Raw genomic sequence first — 17,407 nt, 5'->3', positions numbered from 1 at the left:
GTGGGTTCTTTACCACTAATACCACCTGGGAAGCCCCGTATAAAGTATGTGCTGTGTTGCGCTTCGTTGCCCAGTCACGTCCAACTCTTTGTGACCCCACAGACTGCAGCCCACCAGGCTCCTCTGTCCATGGATTCTCCTGGCAAGAATACTGGAGTGGGGTGCCATGCCCTCCTCCAAGGGATCTTTCTGACCCAGGAATCGAACTGGGGTCTCCCACATTACAGGCGGATTCTTTACCAGCTGAACTACCAGGGAAGCCCTGGATAATGGATATGTGATCTAATTTACATATATCACACCCCATATATGGCTACAGTTTGAGGACAGAGTCCATGTTTCCGATTTCTCTGGTATCACTGCCCAACGCTCTTGAGAAGGGCTCTCTACTTGTGATTTTTACTGAGTGGAATGTTGGCTGCATTGGGCCGTCACTGTTGACTGGCTGATCAAACTCAGTGTGGGCTGTAATGAGGGAACAGAGTATCTCTGTCTCCCAAATAGCCCTGGAACAATCAGAGCCCTGCAAGTCCAGAGGCTGAAGAGGAAATAAAGACCTCCCAGAATTCACAGGACTGACCTCAACCTTGAATGACATTATCAGCAATGCTGACGTGGCTTCTAGGACTCCATACAGCGTTGCACTCACATACCACACCTATTTCACCTAAATCCACTAAACTTTTAGGAGGCTCCTGCCTTCTGAAGAGGTGGTTGTTGATGGTAAAGACATCACTAAGCAGGTAGAGGCAAGACCGAGATACTCCTTTTGCCAGCAGATACCCTCTGACTTTTCTGTCTGCAGAAAGACAAGAGGCTTTTCTAGAAGCCCCTCTTGGGGGAGAAAGCATGAGTGAGGGTGGTAAGTCTAGAATTTAGAGATAAGTCACAGCTTAGAGTTGACGCTAAGGAAAATATTTCAGAAACTGATCCTATAACTAAGCTTTTAAGGAGATTACTCTCTGGTTCACCCACAATGACAAGGTGGGCCACACTGGGGTGACTTTTCTGGGGCTGCTCCTCTGAGGCAGGATGTAGAAAGTGAAGGTCTCTGATGAGCTGGGGGGAGAGGTGGCTGCCCAAGAAGACAGTGAACCAGAGGAGGAGGACTCCAGCCTACCCAGTGGTCACTGCTGTTAGGGCCACGTAGTACCTCTCATCCTAGCTACAGGACCTCTTTTTCATCCAGCCCTTCCCAAGGGCTCATGTTCTTTGGGCCTTGGCAACTGGTTTAGGAAAGGATATGGACCTAACCTTGTCCAGTCAGACTAAAGGCAATGGATTTTCATTGGTGGAGAAAGTCAAGCTTTCCTTCCTGAAAATGAAAAGGCAGGATGAAGGCTACAGGGGTGAGCCTGCAAAAAGTGGGATCAACAGCCCCGAGGAACAGAAGTGGAAGAGGAGAGGGAGACCCTGTGTTTGCCATGCGACTGCAGCCTGTGGATCAAGGCTGGTGTGGAACCGGAGTTCTTCCGGCCTTCCATGTCATCCAGACTGATTAATTTCCTCTATTATTTAAGCCAGTTAAAGTTAGATTTCCAGGGACTCGCCAACCAAAGCCTCTTAGTTTACAAAGCGTTCTTCATCGGGAAGCCAAGTGTCAAAGCCAGAAGAGAGATGGACCCCTGTTGCAAGCCACAGAGGTCAGGCCCAGGTCACTGAAACGGGGAAACCATTTGAGAGGTGCTGAGAAGGTGAGGGGGTGGCTTAGGGAGCCACAGAGTTGAGGCTGCTGGCAGACCTCGGAACAACCCGCCAAGACCAGGGTGGGTCTCTGAAGGAGCCACGCCAGGACAAACACAATATTTGGTGAGGTGTGGAGCTCATGACTAAATATAAGCTTGCCTGTGTTTACACAAGCCTGTGTTTACTCTGCATCTCCTGGCATGTGCTAAAGACGACAGGAGAACACGCTGGGAGTGGCCATCAGGCCAAGTGACAAGATGAAATAAACGCACAGGTGTGCACGTGCTGAGAACTAGGTGGAGGGGAAAGTGGAGTGGTACCTGCTAGCCTCTGGGCTGTGGACCAGGACAGAGTGCTGAAGAGCTCTGACTTTATGTAAAGTGCAATATAAAAGGCGTGAACTGAGTGGAGGAATACTGGACCTTGAGAAAAAAACAAGCCAAAACAAACAAACCAAAACACCCAAGCTAAAATAAACAGCATTTAAGTCTTAACGCTGACACACCATGAGCTTTCCCAAGCTGGGGTGCTGGTCCTTAGTCGGTTAAACTACCGTCAGCATCTGAAGATGTCATCACACTTCTGACACCAAATCCTGTCAGCTGTTCCCAGGGCCACACTTCTATCCTTCCCCAATCCAGAAGTCTGGAAAGAGGCAGAAGACATGGGGGGAATCCTTGCCTTAGTACACTTGCCTTAGATGACAAGTGTTCCAACTAGGAAATTACTGCAATCAAGAAGTGCTCTGTAATGTGACTATGTCTGGAGAGTGAAGGGGAGCCAAACACCAAATGGAGTGAGGAAGGCAGTGGAGGTAGAGAAACAGTTGGTTCTGGATTAAAGAAAAGAGAGTTGCATCAAATAATTGACAAAATTTCTCTTATTTCCATTTGCAATGAGTTAAATGCTCAAAATTCTCCAAGCCAGGCTTCAACAGTACATGAACTGTGAACTTCCAGATGTTCAAGCTGGATTTAGAAAAGGTGGAGGAAGCAGAGATCAAATTGCCAACATCCACTGGATCACTGAAAAAGCAAGAGAGTTCCAGAAAAACACCTACTTCTGCTCTATTGACTACTCCAAAGCCTGTGACTGTGTATCACAACAAACTGTGGAAAATTCTTCAAGAGATGGGAATACCAGACCACCTGACCTGCCTCCTGAGAAACCTGTATGCAGGTCAGGAAGCAACAGTTAGAACCAGACATAGAACCACAGACTGGTTCCAAATCGGGAAAGGAGTCCGTCAAGGCTGTATATTGTCACCCTGCTTATATATCTTGCATGCAGAGTACATCATGTGAAACGCTGGGCTGGATGAAGCACAAGCTGGAATTAAGACTGCTAGGAGAAATATCAATAACCTCAAATATGCAAGTGACACCACCCTTATGGCAGAAAATGAAAAGGAACTAAAGAGCCTCTTGATGAAAGTGAAAGAGGGGAAAAAAAAAAAAGAAGAAGAAAGTGAAAGTGAAAGAGGAGAGTGAAAAAGTTGGCTTAAGACTCAACATTCAAAAAATGAAGATGATGGCATCCAGTCCCACCACTTCATGACAAATAAATGGAGAAACAATGGAAACAGTGTGAGACTTTATTTTCGGGGGCTCCAAAATCACTGCAGATGGTGACTGCAGTCATGAAATTAAAAGACGCTTGCTACTTGGAAGAAAAGCTATGACCAACCTAGACAGCATATTAAAAAGCAGAGACATTACTTTGCCAACAAAGGTCCATCTAGTCAAAGCTATGGTTTTTCCAGTAGTCATGTATGGATGTGAAAGTTGGACTATAAAGAAAGCTGAGCGCCGAAGAATTAATGCTTTTGAACTGTGGTGTTGGAGAAGACTCTTCAGAGTCCCTTGGACTGCAAGGAGATCCAACCAGTCCATCCTAAAGGAATCAGTCCTGAATATTCATTGGAAGGACTGATGCTGAAGCTGAAACTCCAGTACTTTGGCCACCTAATGCAAAGAACTGACTCTTTCCCTGATGCTGGGAAAGATTGAAGGCAGGAGGAGAAGGGGATGACAGAGGATGAGAAGGTTGGATGGCATCACCAACTCGATGGACATGAGTTTGAGTGAGCTCCATGAGTTGGTGATGGACAGGGAAGCCTGGTGTGCTGGAGTCCATGGGGCTGCCAAGAGTTGGACACGACTGAGCAACTGAACTGACTGAAATTCAGTAATGACTAATCATTAGAAATATATATTTTATGATACTTCCTGTAGCATAGGTTGACTGTAATACTTCTAATAATGGCTAGTTTTGAAAAACAGTTTTGCAGATTACCTTTAATTGGTTGGGCCAGGTCTTAGTTGTCTTTGAGCTGTGGCATGTGAGATCTAGTTCCCTGACCAGGGATTGAACTTGGGCCTTGGGAGCAAGGAGTTTTAGCCACTGGACTACCAGGGAAGTCCCTAGCTAGTGTTTATTCTGTGCTTTCTATGTGTCTGGCACTGCTAACTATTTGATATACATTATCTTATTTTATTCCTACATCAACCCTATAAGGTATATAGTGTTATTAGTGTTATTGCTATTACCATTTTGATAGAGAAAGTCAAGATTTGGAGAAATTAAGAAAATTGCCAACACATCTAGTAAAGAGGCCAAGCTTTTTAAAACACCCTATCCTAGAACAAAATGGATAGCTTAGGGGAAAGTCATCTTTTCCACAGTAAACTCTCAAATGCCAATTTGAACAATCACCAACACTTTAAAAAGAAATTGTTTAAATAATTCTCCTAAGCAAACAAAATGAATACAGCGTACCATTTCCCACACTATCTGGGTAAAACAAGCAAGTTGAACAGTCATAGCATTGATAATATTTTTAAACATTTTTAAACTATAGAATATAATAGATACATGCAACTGCAAACAAAATGATATAGACAAACAAATTACTAAAATGAATTATTATAAGGCAAACACTCTCATAACAGCATCCAGATCACGAAACAGAAACTGGGTGCCCACCCAAAGCCCTCCCTTTGCTTCATCCCATCACAGCCTCTCCCGTTGCCCAAGAAAACCCTAGTCTGACTTCGTGGCAATCACTTCCTTCCTTTCCCTTACGGTTTCACCACAGAAGTGTGCATCCCTGAACACTGTGAAGGGAGACTGTCTGTTTTGTCTAATATGTCTTCTAGTTGTATTTTAATCTGCAAGGAGAATCTCTATCCTTGCTCTCCCCCTTTTATCTTCCCGTAAAAGTGATTTGCGAAGAAGCTGAGCCACATAAACCTGTAAACTGGAGAAGTTTCCCACAGCCTGAACTTAGCTGACTGCATGAATGCAACTTTATAACTAGTTAGTAGGAATCGGCTTCCCTGGTGGCTCAGTGGTAGAGAATTCGCCTGCAATGCAGGAGAAGCAGGAGATACGGGTTCAGTCCCTGGGCTGGGAAAATCCTCTGGAGGAGGAAATGGCAACCCACTTCAGCATTCTTGCCTAGAGAATCCTGTGGGCAGAGGAACCTGGTGGGCTACAGCCTGTGGGGTCACAAGAGTGAGAGTGACAGGTAGATTTAAATGCAAACATGTGGTGTGACAAATTCACGACAGCATTAAGAATCTGTTCCTCAACTGAGGACCATGGGGTGACTACAATGATGATAATGGTTAGAAAAGCTTTGATACAATTGCTTGGAGGTAATTGATTTCTTCCTTCCTCCTTTTTGCTGCCTTATATTGTACCTCTTGAAGAAAACCTGGTAAAGGGGAAATGCCACATTGGCTATATAAGGAAGGCTTAAAAAAAAAAAGGTCAATAAGTATAAACAAAATTTAAAAAGAGGCTTTTCTTGGGAATGAAATGGAAAGGACCAGTAACCTCCACCTCGCCCTTTGGTATTTCTAAGTTTTGACACTTTTCTGTCTGTAAGAGGCAATCAGATGCAGTGACCAGCAGAAAAGAGATAAATGGTAGCAAAGCAAAATCAATAAAAGGGCACTATAAAACGCAGTGTGATTTTTCTTTAGTCCAGTGAGACAAGCCATATTCATTTTCCCTTACCACATTCTTTTCAAGCTTTAGTTTCTAAGCAATGGCCTTCAGGCATGGAATAAAAATAGCTCTGCAGTTAGGTTTAGACCTTACTTGCTGTAAGATCTGGGGGCAAGTGATTTAACACAAATTTCCTTACATGAACAGTGAGGATAATACATATCTTACAAGGTTGTTGGGGGGCTCGAATGAGATAATAGCTATAAAGTGTCACATAGCAAATGCATAACAAATGTCAGTCTCTTCCATTCCCCTCTTCCCTGCCAAGATGTATCAATTTTCCTTTAAATATGTTGACTTTAAAAATTCAAGCCATTGAAAATCAAAAGTTCAAACAAAGGACATTAAATCTGAATTCTTCATCCACCCTATGCAGAAGAAACCTTTCTGACAGTATCTTTTCGAATTTAGACATTTAGCAACGTGCATAAACTTAAAGAAACAGCCACGAAACCCCTCCTTTACAATATTTCCCACGTTCATTCTTTCCTGGCCATTCCCTCTACAGCCTTGCTGGATTAGCACTTATTTATTCAACCAGATAACATGAAAAAGACTGTGGGTCTTTCATTCTAAGCATGAGTTTACCAGCAAGGAAAACTGAAGCCCAGTGTGACTTGCCTACATGCACTGAGCTAGTTGACAGCAGAAACTAGACAACAGCCTCTGACGCTTGTTGCAAATTAAATACCTACAGGGGTCAGTAGGTAAAAGAGAAGACAGCAGGGGGGCAGCCCAAGTGGGGAGCACAGATGTTCTGCGCTGTGAACTCCCCCTCACAGTTATCATGTGGGGAAGAGGGCCAAGTTGCTAGCACTTCTGATGTTTAAAAAGATCATGGAAATTTGAAACCTTACATACTCATTTTTTAAATGTTGGCAATGTATTAAACATTTTTAAACCTCTGTGCAGTTTGACACAAGACACATCTACAGGCTGGATTCAGTCCACAGTTGGCCTGTTTGAGGCTCCTTCACACTGCCAACTCTAATTCAAATGTCTTTCATTTGCTTTGGGAGAAGGAAATGGCAACCCACTCCAGTATTCTTGCCTGGAGAATCCCAGGGACAGAGGAGCCTGATGGGGCTGCCATCTATGGGATCACACAGAGTCAGACACGTCTGAAGTGACTTAGCAGCAGCAGCAGCAGAATTTGCTTTGATTGCTTCACTCTCTGTTCACAAAAAAAAACCTTCACTGGCTCCCCACTGTCTACCAGTCAGAGTCCAGACATCTTAACCTGTTGTCCTTCAAGGCAAGTCATGTTGACGTCTAAGACCTGAAACTGTACTTCCACTTTCCGGTCACTGTCAGTTTTCCACTGCAACCAGAACGGCCACTGACTTCTACTCTACGTACAAAAACGTTCAGAAGGGCACCTGTCCAGACCATGTGGGCTGCTCCTTCGTCTGCAGACTTTCTCCTTTCTTGCAATGCCTTCCATCTGTGAACTCTCATTAATGAAACTCTGTCTTTAAGTGTCCAGTTCAAATAGCACCTCTCTGGAAAACATCCCTGATGGCCCCTGCTAAAACCCACCTTGTTCTGAATTCCCAAAGGACTTTATATCCCTCACATGACACTTAAAACATACTGCCTTGCTTTAGAGTTACCTACATAGCTCGTTTCCCCAAGCATCTAATAACAAGAAGGAAGGAAGAGTTTGTGTCTAAAGACTGTGTTGAATATTCCACAGTGCTTTATACAAAGTGGGGAGTTCAATAATAATCTTAGAAGCATTATCTTTTTCTACTGAAAACTTGTGGATCAAACATAAAGAAAATACCTTGGCAGAACTTAATTGCATTTATACTTGTATAGGCAGATGCCTAAATGATGCAGATTGGGCAAAAGCCTTGCTTCCCTGATTCCCTAGAACACTTTCCCCTCTGAACTCCCACTTATTACTTGTTTGGAGATTTCTTCCTCTAAAACCACTCACATCTTTGCTTTAGATGTCACTGATTCTAAGAAGGCACTGTTAAATATTCATCTGTCACCTGAAATGTGTTTCAGGGAAGTTGCTCTTTTTCTGTGAGTAAGGTTAATTTATCAGATCTGATGGTTATCTCTTAAAAAACCACAGAGAGCTGAGCTATCACTGAACAGACACCGTCCGAGTATTTCAGTAGTAATAAAATTTAAACTCTGGCTATCCAGTAATCAGGGCTTCCCTGGTGGCTCACTCAGTAAAGAATCTGCATGCAGGAGTACTGTTTGCAATGCAGAAGACCGGAGTTTGATCCCTGGGTCGGGAAGATCCCCCGGAGAAGGAAATGGCAACCCACTCCAGTATTTTTGCCTGGGAAATCTCATGGAGGGAGGAGCTTGGTGGGCTATAGCGCACGGGGTCACCAGAGTTGGACATGACTTAGTGACTAAACCACCATCCAATAACCATGGTTAACTTTGAGTGTGGAAGTCCTAAACTTATATCCCTTATTTCGTTTTCTTGAAGCCACTCCCATTTGCAGCTATCTATAATCAGTTAGGGCTTCCCTCCTGGCTCAGATAGTAAAGAATCCACCTGCAATATGGGAGACCTGGGTTCAATCCCTGGGTTGGGAAGATCCTCTGGAGGAGGGCATGACAACCCACTCCAATATTCTTGCCTGGAGAATCCCCATGGCTACAGTCTATGGGGTCACAAAGAGTTGGACACAACTGAGCGACTTAAGCACAGTACATAATCAGTTAATGTTCAAAAAGAAAAGAAAAATTAGATTCCATTTTATTTCTACTGGCCTGCTCAGCACAAGAGGCACTCAATAAAATTTTTGCTGAATGAATTTTTAAAAATCAAGTTTTACTTTTGCTTAAAAACAAATGCAATCAATGAAAAGTTAAAATCCCAAAATCTTATAAGATAGTCTAAATCTGCATAATAATGGGAAAAGTTGATACAGTCTTACCTCAAACTAGCTATGGTTCACCTGTCAACTGAGTAGTTTCAATTAGCATATTCCTGATACACTCTTTCTAACCTGTACAAACCTATACTGTCAAAGGCAAGTTAAGCCTTGCAAACATAAAGTTAAGTTTTCACATTTACGTCACATGATAAGCTATGTTCGGTGTCAGAGAGCCAAGACAATCTTGAATTCCAGGAACCATTAAAGAAAACTAATGTCTACAGAGATTTCCGCTCTGCAAACAATGTTTTCTCCTGTTTTGGATGATGCCATCTCAGGTCACATTTACTAACTCTTTAATTCCTTTACCAAAAAGACCAAAAAAATCAGTTGACTTTTCTTGGGACTGTTTCTAGCATTAGCATATTATAATATGCTTTATAACATAAGCTAGCATAAGCATAGTATAACAGATATGCTCAAAGAACTCCCCATGAAAAGCAGTCTTTGTAACTCTTCTTGGTAGAAGGAAGGAGAAATGGAATCTAATAGGCTCAGTGCCCTCTCACTTTTCCTGTTTTAGTATGTTTTGTGGTAAAGCACACTCAAAGTGACATTCTCTCCTCTGCTGAAAACTAATAAGGTGGACACGTTTATTTTGTCCTTATATAAGTAAGTTATCTTCTGAGCTAAATTTTTGAAAACAAAATTCTAACATTTCAGAAACTAACATTCAAAACACTTGGCAAGCATAAAGGCTTCCAGGTGTTTGATTACGGTTAAAGCCCCTGATTTAGACCAACAACAGATATTTTATAATTACACTGTTGTAAAATAAAAAGACCTATTGATTTGTTAAAGAACAAGAACAAAGTAACACATTATGAAAACAGAAGGGAGCCTGGAATCCACCATATCAAGACCACTTGCTCGTTCTTGAAAGAATATAAATGTGGCTAGAGGAAGGGCTTTTTTTCCCCCTCCTGCTCTTAAACCAAGCCTGAAATAAATGGGCAGCTCCAATCCCCTTTGATCTTGTTAAATGTGTGTTTCCAGCGTACATGGGCGTTGTTGAGGCTGACGACGTTTTCCCACAGGGCCGGTGAGCAAGGAGAGAGTCTGGCAACTGCAACCTGAGAATGTCAGTGTTCTTGTGCGGAAATGGAAGGAGCTGAGCTGACACGCTGGGGACACACACACACAGTCACGCTCAGAGCATCTGCACAGAGGTGCTATCTGGTGGCCTTGAACCAGTTCTCTGATTCTGAGAAACAGTGTCACTCATGTTTTTAACTGTAAAATGATCCTGGGGGCGAATACGGGTGGAGGAGGGTTGCCCCCACACGCCTTAGAGTCCATCTGGGAGAAGAGGCTGGAGAGGAGGGATGTGTGGGGACACAGAGGCCCAGAACCGCCGGCCTGTGTGACCCACTCCCGGGGGCTGCTGCCCAGGGCTTCCCCGCTCTCCCGAACGCCGGGCAGTGAGGTCCACGTGTGGAAACTGCGTGTCAGCTCTGCCCACGTGGGCAGCCCGGTGTCCTCGGGACCGTCGGCCGGAGGGCGGCCCCAACCCGGTCCCCCCCCGGGCGGCGGGGCGGCCGGACCTTACCTGGTTCCGGCGGTACCACGCGCCCGACAGGGAGCCATTGCCGGCGCCCTGCGCCCCATACGTGAAGTTCCGAGCCAGCTCGTCCAGGACGGCCGAGGCGGCGGCCCCGGGCTCCCCCGGCGCCGGCGCCGCCATGAGCACTCGCTGCCCGCTCGCCGGGGCTCTGGCTCCGGCCGCCTCCCGGCCCAGCCGCACCCGCCAGGCGCCGCGGAGGAGGCGCGCCCTGCGGAGGCCGCGCCCGGGCCGCGCCGGAGCCACTTCCTGCTCGGTGTCCGGGCAAAGCGGGCGCGCCCGGGCCACCTGGTTCCCGCCCCCGCGCGGTGCCAGGTGCCCCAGGGGCCTTCCCGCGCTGCGGCCTCCCGGGCCGGGCCCCTCTGCGCGCGGGGTCGGGATGCGCTCAAGGCCAAAACGCTTCCAAGCCCAGGAGCGCCGAGTCAACACTTAAAACTAAAGTGAACAGGAGTGAAAGGAGACATTCAATTCGGTACAGTCACTCAGTCGTGTCCGACTCTTTGCGACCCCATGGACCGCAGCAGCCAGGCCTCCCTGTCCATCACCAACTCCCAGAGTTTATTCAGACTCATGTCCATTGAGTCGGTGATGCCATCCAGCCATCTCATCCTCTGTCGTCCCCTTCTCTTCCTGCCTTCCTGCCTTCCTGCCTCTTTCCTAGCATCTGGGTCTTTTCCAGTGAGTCAGTTCTTCGCATCAGGTGGTCAAAGTATTGGAGTTTCAGCTTCAGCATCAATCCTTCCAGTGAATATTCAGGACTGATTTCCGTTAGGATTGACTGGTTGATCTCCTTGCTGTCCAAGGGACTCTCAAGAATCTTCTCCAACACCACAGTTCAAAAACATCAATTCTTTGGCGCTCAGCTTTCTTTATAGTCCAACTTTCACATCCATTCATGACTACTGGAAAAACCATAGCTTTGACTAGACAGACCTTTGTTGGTGAACCCAAAGCAGCCACCTTCTTCAGTAGCTGGCAATCCAGCTGTCTATCTCAGATGCAGTGTTTCTCACTTATGTTTTTAAAACTGTTTACATATGGAAAATTCAGGAGTTCCCAGCAAATGTTGTAAGCAACAGGAGAATAAAGATTGGAGAGATTACATCTCAGGGCCAACACTTGACTGAACCTTATCAAACTTCCTAGAAGGAAAGAAGGATTCTGCAGTGGTAGCTGGAAGACTCTGGTACATATCTGGGACTGGATGGGCTTCCCTCCGATGGAACCAGAAGAACTTGCTGGAAAGTTGCCAACCATTGCGTGTAACAGTTTAGGTTGGGAGATAATTCGTAATGGGCTTAAGGAACTCTAACCAGATGTTCTGGTTTTATCTGTATTCAAATAATACTGAGTTACTACATGTGATGTTAGGTCCCTCTGGCCTTGGGAACTCTATGATTCTCTATTGTTGCCCTGGAACTTGCGACTCTTTCATTGGCACAATGCTGAGTCTTCTTATATAAGGTGCTTTGACTGCCCTGACTTCATCAAAGATAGACCTATAAGAAGAGAGAATCGCTGCTTAGCAGGGAACTAGGAGAAGGTTTTCAGTGTTCCTTAGGGAAATGTGCAAATGAGAGAATAAAATGAGAAAAAAAATAATTTCAGATAGAAGAAGAACGGGACATCTCTGAAGTTGTCGTTTCCTGCTTCAGCGCTCAAAATATTCAGTGAACAGTTAATATGGTAGCTAACTATTTCCAATTTCGAGGCTCATTTATTTCCATTAAGTATCTGAAGAGAACAGTGTCTATTTTTAATATTTCCTATAACGTTATATTACTTTGTGCCGGGACTTTATTAATGTTCCTTTCGGTTGAGATGGTTTGGGGTACGAGTAACAGAATATCCAAGTAAAAGTGGCTTAAGCAATGACCATCTGTTATCTCCAGCGGGAGGGTGGCTCTGTGCGGTTCTATCACGTTGTCACCTCCATCTTTCTGCTCTGCCATCCCTGAGGTCTTGGCCTTGTGCTATTCGTGGTGGCAGCTCCAGACACTGCATGCAAACATGATCACATTTAGAAAAGAAGTGGGGCTTTTCTCCTTAGGCATCTTTTCGATAGACAGGAAAGCTTTTCCAGAATCCCCCCAGCTGCCTCCCCCTCTCCGATTCCATTAGCTAGGACTGGATCACATGGCAGGGAGGCTGGGAAAGTGACTGGTAGGCATTTCCAGCCTTGGGAGTGGAGGTGAGCCCTGCTGGTGAGGAAGGAGTGGGATGGGGTGGGAGGGCATCACTGGCAGAGCTTGGCACAACCATTCTATAGTGTATTCTATCAGCCAGATTGCAACAACTCATAGGGTCTGTAATGCGCAAACTAATAAATGGATCGTGTTACTTTCCTAACCTGCCCACTGCTACAATAAAGTTCACACTTCTTCAGTCTATCAGTAGGAGACCCTTTATGATCTGGCCCCCATTCTCTGCTACATTCAGCTCATTTTATTTTTGAAATAAAAAAATCATTTTCAGTTTCTTGGCATTTTTTTTTAAACCTTTACTTTTGGAGGATGATGGCACTTGGTGCAGAATAGGTATGATGTATATAGCCCGTGATGTGCTCTGCTCTAGAAGCCAAGATGTCCCTGCAGTTGCTGTGACTGTCCTAGCGTGTGGGGGTGGTTGAAACAAAGGATTCGTGACCAGCGCTCCTTCCCACACAGTTCACAAGGAGGCAGCAGGAATGCCGTGCGAGCTATTTTGGTCCCAGGAGTGTAGGCAGCGCCGGAGGCTGTTCCGGGCATTGTGATGGCCTGTGCCTCCTGCAGGGTTTCTTCGGGGGCTGTTCTGTTCACTTTACAAGATGCCAAAAGCCTTTGATCAACCTCCTGTCCTCAGCGCTGGAACAGTGGAGGTCTGCCTTCCTCAGTTAATTCAAAGGATTCCACTCTGGAGCCACATCATTTGAAGCTGGACTTCACTGTGAACTTAGCGAGCAGGGTTGCATTTTGCCCACCTTGCCTAGGATCACTTGCTTATAGCCTCTACAAAATAGTTCTGTTTTTTTAATTCCCCTTTAGCATGAGTCAGTCAATGATAGTTTCACTAATGATGAATGTCTAAGGGGATGAGGTAGATATTAGGGTAAAGATTAATTCAGGTATCTTACATCATATACAAATGCCAGCCTCAGAGTAAATAATGAGAAAGGTAAATCTCTTAATTCTTTTGGACTCACCAGATGATCTCTACAGCTGACAGTATGAACAGTTTTTAAAATGCAAATGCTACAGGCAGATGGTCAGGTTCACATTCTTATTCCACCGCTGTGTTTACTGTGTGACAGTGATCACGTTGCTTAATTTCTCTGTGTCTTACATTCATCATCCATGAAAGGGAGTTAAGAGTACTGAAACATAGTAGTCAGTATGGAACTTCCCTGCTGGTCCAATGGTTAAGCCCTCAAGGCAAGGGGCCAGGTTCAACCCCTGGTCAGGCAACTAGGTCCTGCATGCCACAACTAAGACCCAACAGAGCCAAATAAATAAATATATGCCACTCTTGAGCATCTATCCAGTGAAAAGCATGGGCTGAAGGGACACGTGCACCCCAGTGTTCATTGCAGCGCTGTTTACAATAGCCAAGACAAGGAAGCAACCTAAATGTCCATTGACAGAAGAATGGATAAGACTTAGAGAACTAACTTATGGTTACTGAGGGAAGGCGGAGGGAAGGGATGGTTAGGGAGTTTGGGATGGACATGTACACACTACTATGTTTAAAATAGCCAACAAGGACCTACTGTATAGCATATAGACTTCTGCTCGATGTTATGTGGCAGCCTGGATGGGAGGGGAGTTTGGGGGAGAAGGGATACATGTGTATGTATGACTGTGTGGCTTTTCTGTGCACTTGAAACTATCACAACATTGTTAACCAGCTATACTCCAATATAAAATAAAAAGTCTAAATGAAAAACAAACACAGTAAAATCAAACCCCCAAGAAATCTTATAAAAAAGAAAGAAAGGACTCAGTAAGTGCTGGTGTTTACTATTACCTTGATGGTGGTTTGATCACTAAGTCGTGTCTGACTCTTGGTGAGTCCATGGACTGTAACCTACAGGGCTCCTCTGTCCATGGGAGTCTCCAGGCAAGAATACTGGAGTGGGTTGCCATTTCCTTCTTCAGGGATCTTCCCGACCCAGGAATCGAACCGAGGTCTCCTGCATTGCAGGTAGATTCTTTACTGACTGAGCTACAAGGGAAGCCCTACTATTACCTTGGGTACTACTATTACCTTAGGATGGCGAAGTATTCCTTAAACAAAGAGAAAAAAATGCAAACGACAGAGGAAAAAATTGATGCATACCATTAAGATAAAATTAAGAACTTTTATACATCAATAGACCATAAAGTATAAAAAGATAAGTCACAAACTAAGAACGTTTACTTGTTGCACATGTGATTGACAGATGATTCATATCCAGAAAATATAAATAACAGGTAAATAACAAAAAAACGTCAGGCAGCCTCATGGAAAAACAGGCAAAAAATATAAATAGGCATTTTTCGTGAGAAAATACAAATGACTCATAAACATATAAAATGCTTCCATCTCATCAATAATCAGGAAAGGGCAAGTTAAAATCCCAATAAGAACCATTTTATACCTGCTGGTTTGGCAAAAGAAAAAAAAATTTTTTTAATTTACAAATTGTCTTGGTACATTTGGGAACACTACTGATTGTGTAGCTTATAAACAACAGAAATTTATTGCTCTTAGTTTTGGAGACTGGAAGTCCAAGGTCAAGTAGCCAGCAAGGTCATATTCAGGGAAGCCCTCTTGCTGGTTCATGGCCAGCACCTTTTTGCTGTGACCTCATATGGTGAATTGAAAGAGGCTAGGGATCCCTCTGGAGCCTTTTTATCAGGCATTAATCCCATTCATGAGGGTTCCTCTCCTAAAGCCTCACCTACTAATACTAGCCCCTTTTGAGGGGGTTGGATTTTAAATAAGAATTCTGGAAGGACACAAGCATTTAGACCAAATACTGGTGAAGATACGGAGCATCAGAAACTGCTATTCATTGCTGATGCTATAGATACTGGAAATTGGACATTGTTTGGTAAAGACGAAGGTGCACGTATAAATTTCACTCTTATAAATATACCCCCGAGAAACTTCTGTGTGTGGACAGCAGAAATGTACAAGGATAACAGGACACTTTGTAATAACAAACCAGCAAACAAACCTGGAAGCAGCTCAAGTGTCTATCAACAGAATTAGTGGGCAAATGAACTTTGATACATTTATATGATGAAATACAATACATTGAGTACATCCATATGTGGGAAAATTTGAAGAAAAGCAAGGGAATGAAAAAATTTGGATAGTGGTTCAAAGGTATTGGCAATGTTCTATTTCTTAAACTGGGCACGGGCATTCATTTTATTATTAAAGATATACATTTATGTGTAATATGACACAACTTTCTATGTATGTTTTTATGTTTCTATGTATATTTTATAAATAATTCAGGAAAGCACACAGTTTTGTGGTCAAAGTTTCCAAAAGTTCAGGGTCCTTAGACCTGGATTTAAGTTCAGTCTTCTGCTCTTCATCAGTTACACGGTTTTGGACAAATTCTCTGGGATTCAGTTTCTTCATTCATAAAGCAAAAATAATAACATTTCTCTCAAAGACTGTTGCAAAAATTCAGTGGTAGGTAATGCTGGTGAAAAACATCTTTTAGTTCAGTTCAGTTCGCCAAACACTTTGTGCAGGAGCCAAGGACACAAGGATGAATGAAGCGTGGGCCCTGTCCCTGGGGCTTGCACTGTAGTGAGCAGATAGGCAGGGAAGCTGGTAAACTTGAATTAACCTCTGCCTGGAGCTAGGAAAGAGCAAAGAAGATGCACTCAGTTCAGCTCGGAAAGGCAGGTGCAAGCCTGAGATGGCTTCCTAGAGGGGGATGATGTCTGTTGGAATCCCGAAGGACGAGTTAGCCAAATGAATGAGAGAGGTGGGGGTGAGCAGGGCAGGAACAGCATAAGCAAAGGCCAGAAGCAAGAAACAGCATAGTTTGTACGTTTTCACGTTAGTCTCAGGTTGGGTGAGATGTACCCTAAAGTAAGGATAGAGAGACTGGCAGGGCCAGGAGATTCAGAATTTCACACGTTGGTTTATTAAAGTTGGACTTGATTCTTAATGGAAGCCATGGAGTAACTTTAGATAAGAAGCTGCAGGACAAGATTGGTGCTGTAAAAGATCCTCTGCTGGAAGGACAGGTGGAAAACGCCAGAGATAAAGAGATAAGTGAGAAGACTGCAATGGCTCAAGTGAGGATATATAGAAAGACTGGAGAGAAGCAGAGAGTTTAAGAAAAGTTTAGACATAAAAACCAGAGCAAACTGTTTATGGGGCAGAGGAGGAAGGCAGAGAGAAGAGCCTAGCTTGGGTGCTGGGTTCCAAGCCAGCACCATTGCTGATGCAAATTGGAAGGAAGAGCTGATTTAGGGGGAAAAGGGATGAGTTTGGTTTAAGTCAGAAACTTACTGAATTTGAGGTGCTTTGTGGGGCATCTGTGCAGAAAAGGGTGTACAGAGTTATCCCAAGATGCAAGGTGAGGTCAGGGCCAGGGAGATAGATTTGGGACTCACCAGCTTGCAGGTGAATGAGACTGACCAGGCGAGCACATGGCCTCCCCTTTTTAGGGTAGGGCTCAGCGCTGTTTGTCTGTAAAGGGCCAGGTAGTAACTGTTTCAGGTTTTGTGGACTCTGTGGCCACTATCATAACTATTTACTTCTGATATTATAGTGTGAAAGCAGCCACAGACAATACATAAGTGAGGGCATGGGGATGTGTTGCAATAAAGCTATTCACAAAAACAGTTGGCTGGCCAGATTTGGCCCATGAACAGTAGTTTGCTGATCCTTATTCTAGAGACAGAAGAGCTGAGTACAGAACACAAGGCCCAGAAGGACCACTTGAGAGGGAAGGGACTATATTTTCCAGGCCTCTTGGCATGTGAATGATAGAATACCAATTCAAATGGAAATTCAATAGCTCATAACTAATATCTGGGAAGCGGGGGATGGAGTCACACCACTGGGTCGAGGAACTTGATTTTTTGGGTGTATATTTCATCCTCAAATCTGCTTCACATGAGGGGGGCAGGGCCACAGCAGCTCCCAGTGTCCATCTTTAGAGCCTGGGCTCAGAAAGGTAAAGGGAATGCCGCAGACTGACTATTGTTCCCAGTTCTTCATGCCCCTACACGCAGGGATA

The 17,407-nt window shown here is 44.4% G+C and overlaps 1 protein-coding gene across 2 annotated transcripts in view; it reads right to left on the bottom strand.

Annotated features, from left to right (window-relative positions):
* The window catches only part of NIPAL2 (NIPA like domain containing 2), a 91,156-nt gene extending 80,820 nt beyond the window's left edge, over positions 1-10,336 (bottom strand). For both annotated transcript variants that reach the window (XM_002692793.7, XM_025001878.2), the window contains exon 1: positions 10,162-10,336. In XM_002692793.7, coding sequence (XP_002692839.1) covers positions 10,162-10,296 — 135 coding nt within the window. In that variant the 5' untranslated portion in view covers positions 10,297-10,336. The remainder of the gene's footprint in view (positions 1-10,161) is intronic.
* Between the last annotated feature and the right edge of the window lie 7,071 nt (positions 10,337-17,407).

Source organism: Bos taurus, chromosome 14 (genome assembly GCF_002263795.3).
Source record: "Bos taurus isolate L1 Dominette 01449 registration number 42190680 breed Hereford chromosome 14, ARS-UCD2.0, whole genome shotgun sequence".
Lineage (NCBI taxonomy): Eukaryota > Metazoa > Chordata > Mammalia > Artiodactyla > Bovidae > Bos > Bos taurus.
Note: the sequence above shows the minus strand (reverse complement) of the source record. Positions and strands in the feature narration are given on the sequence as shown.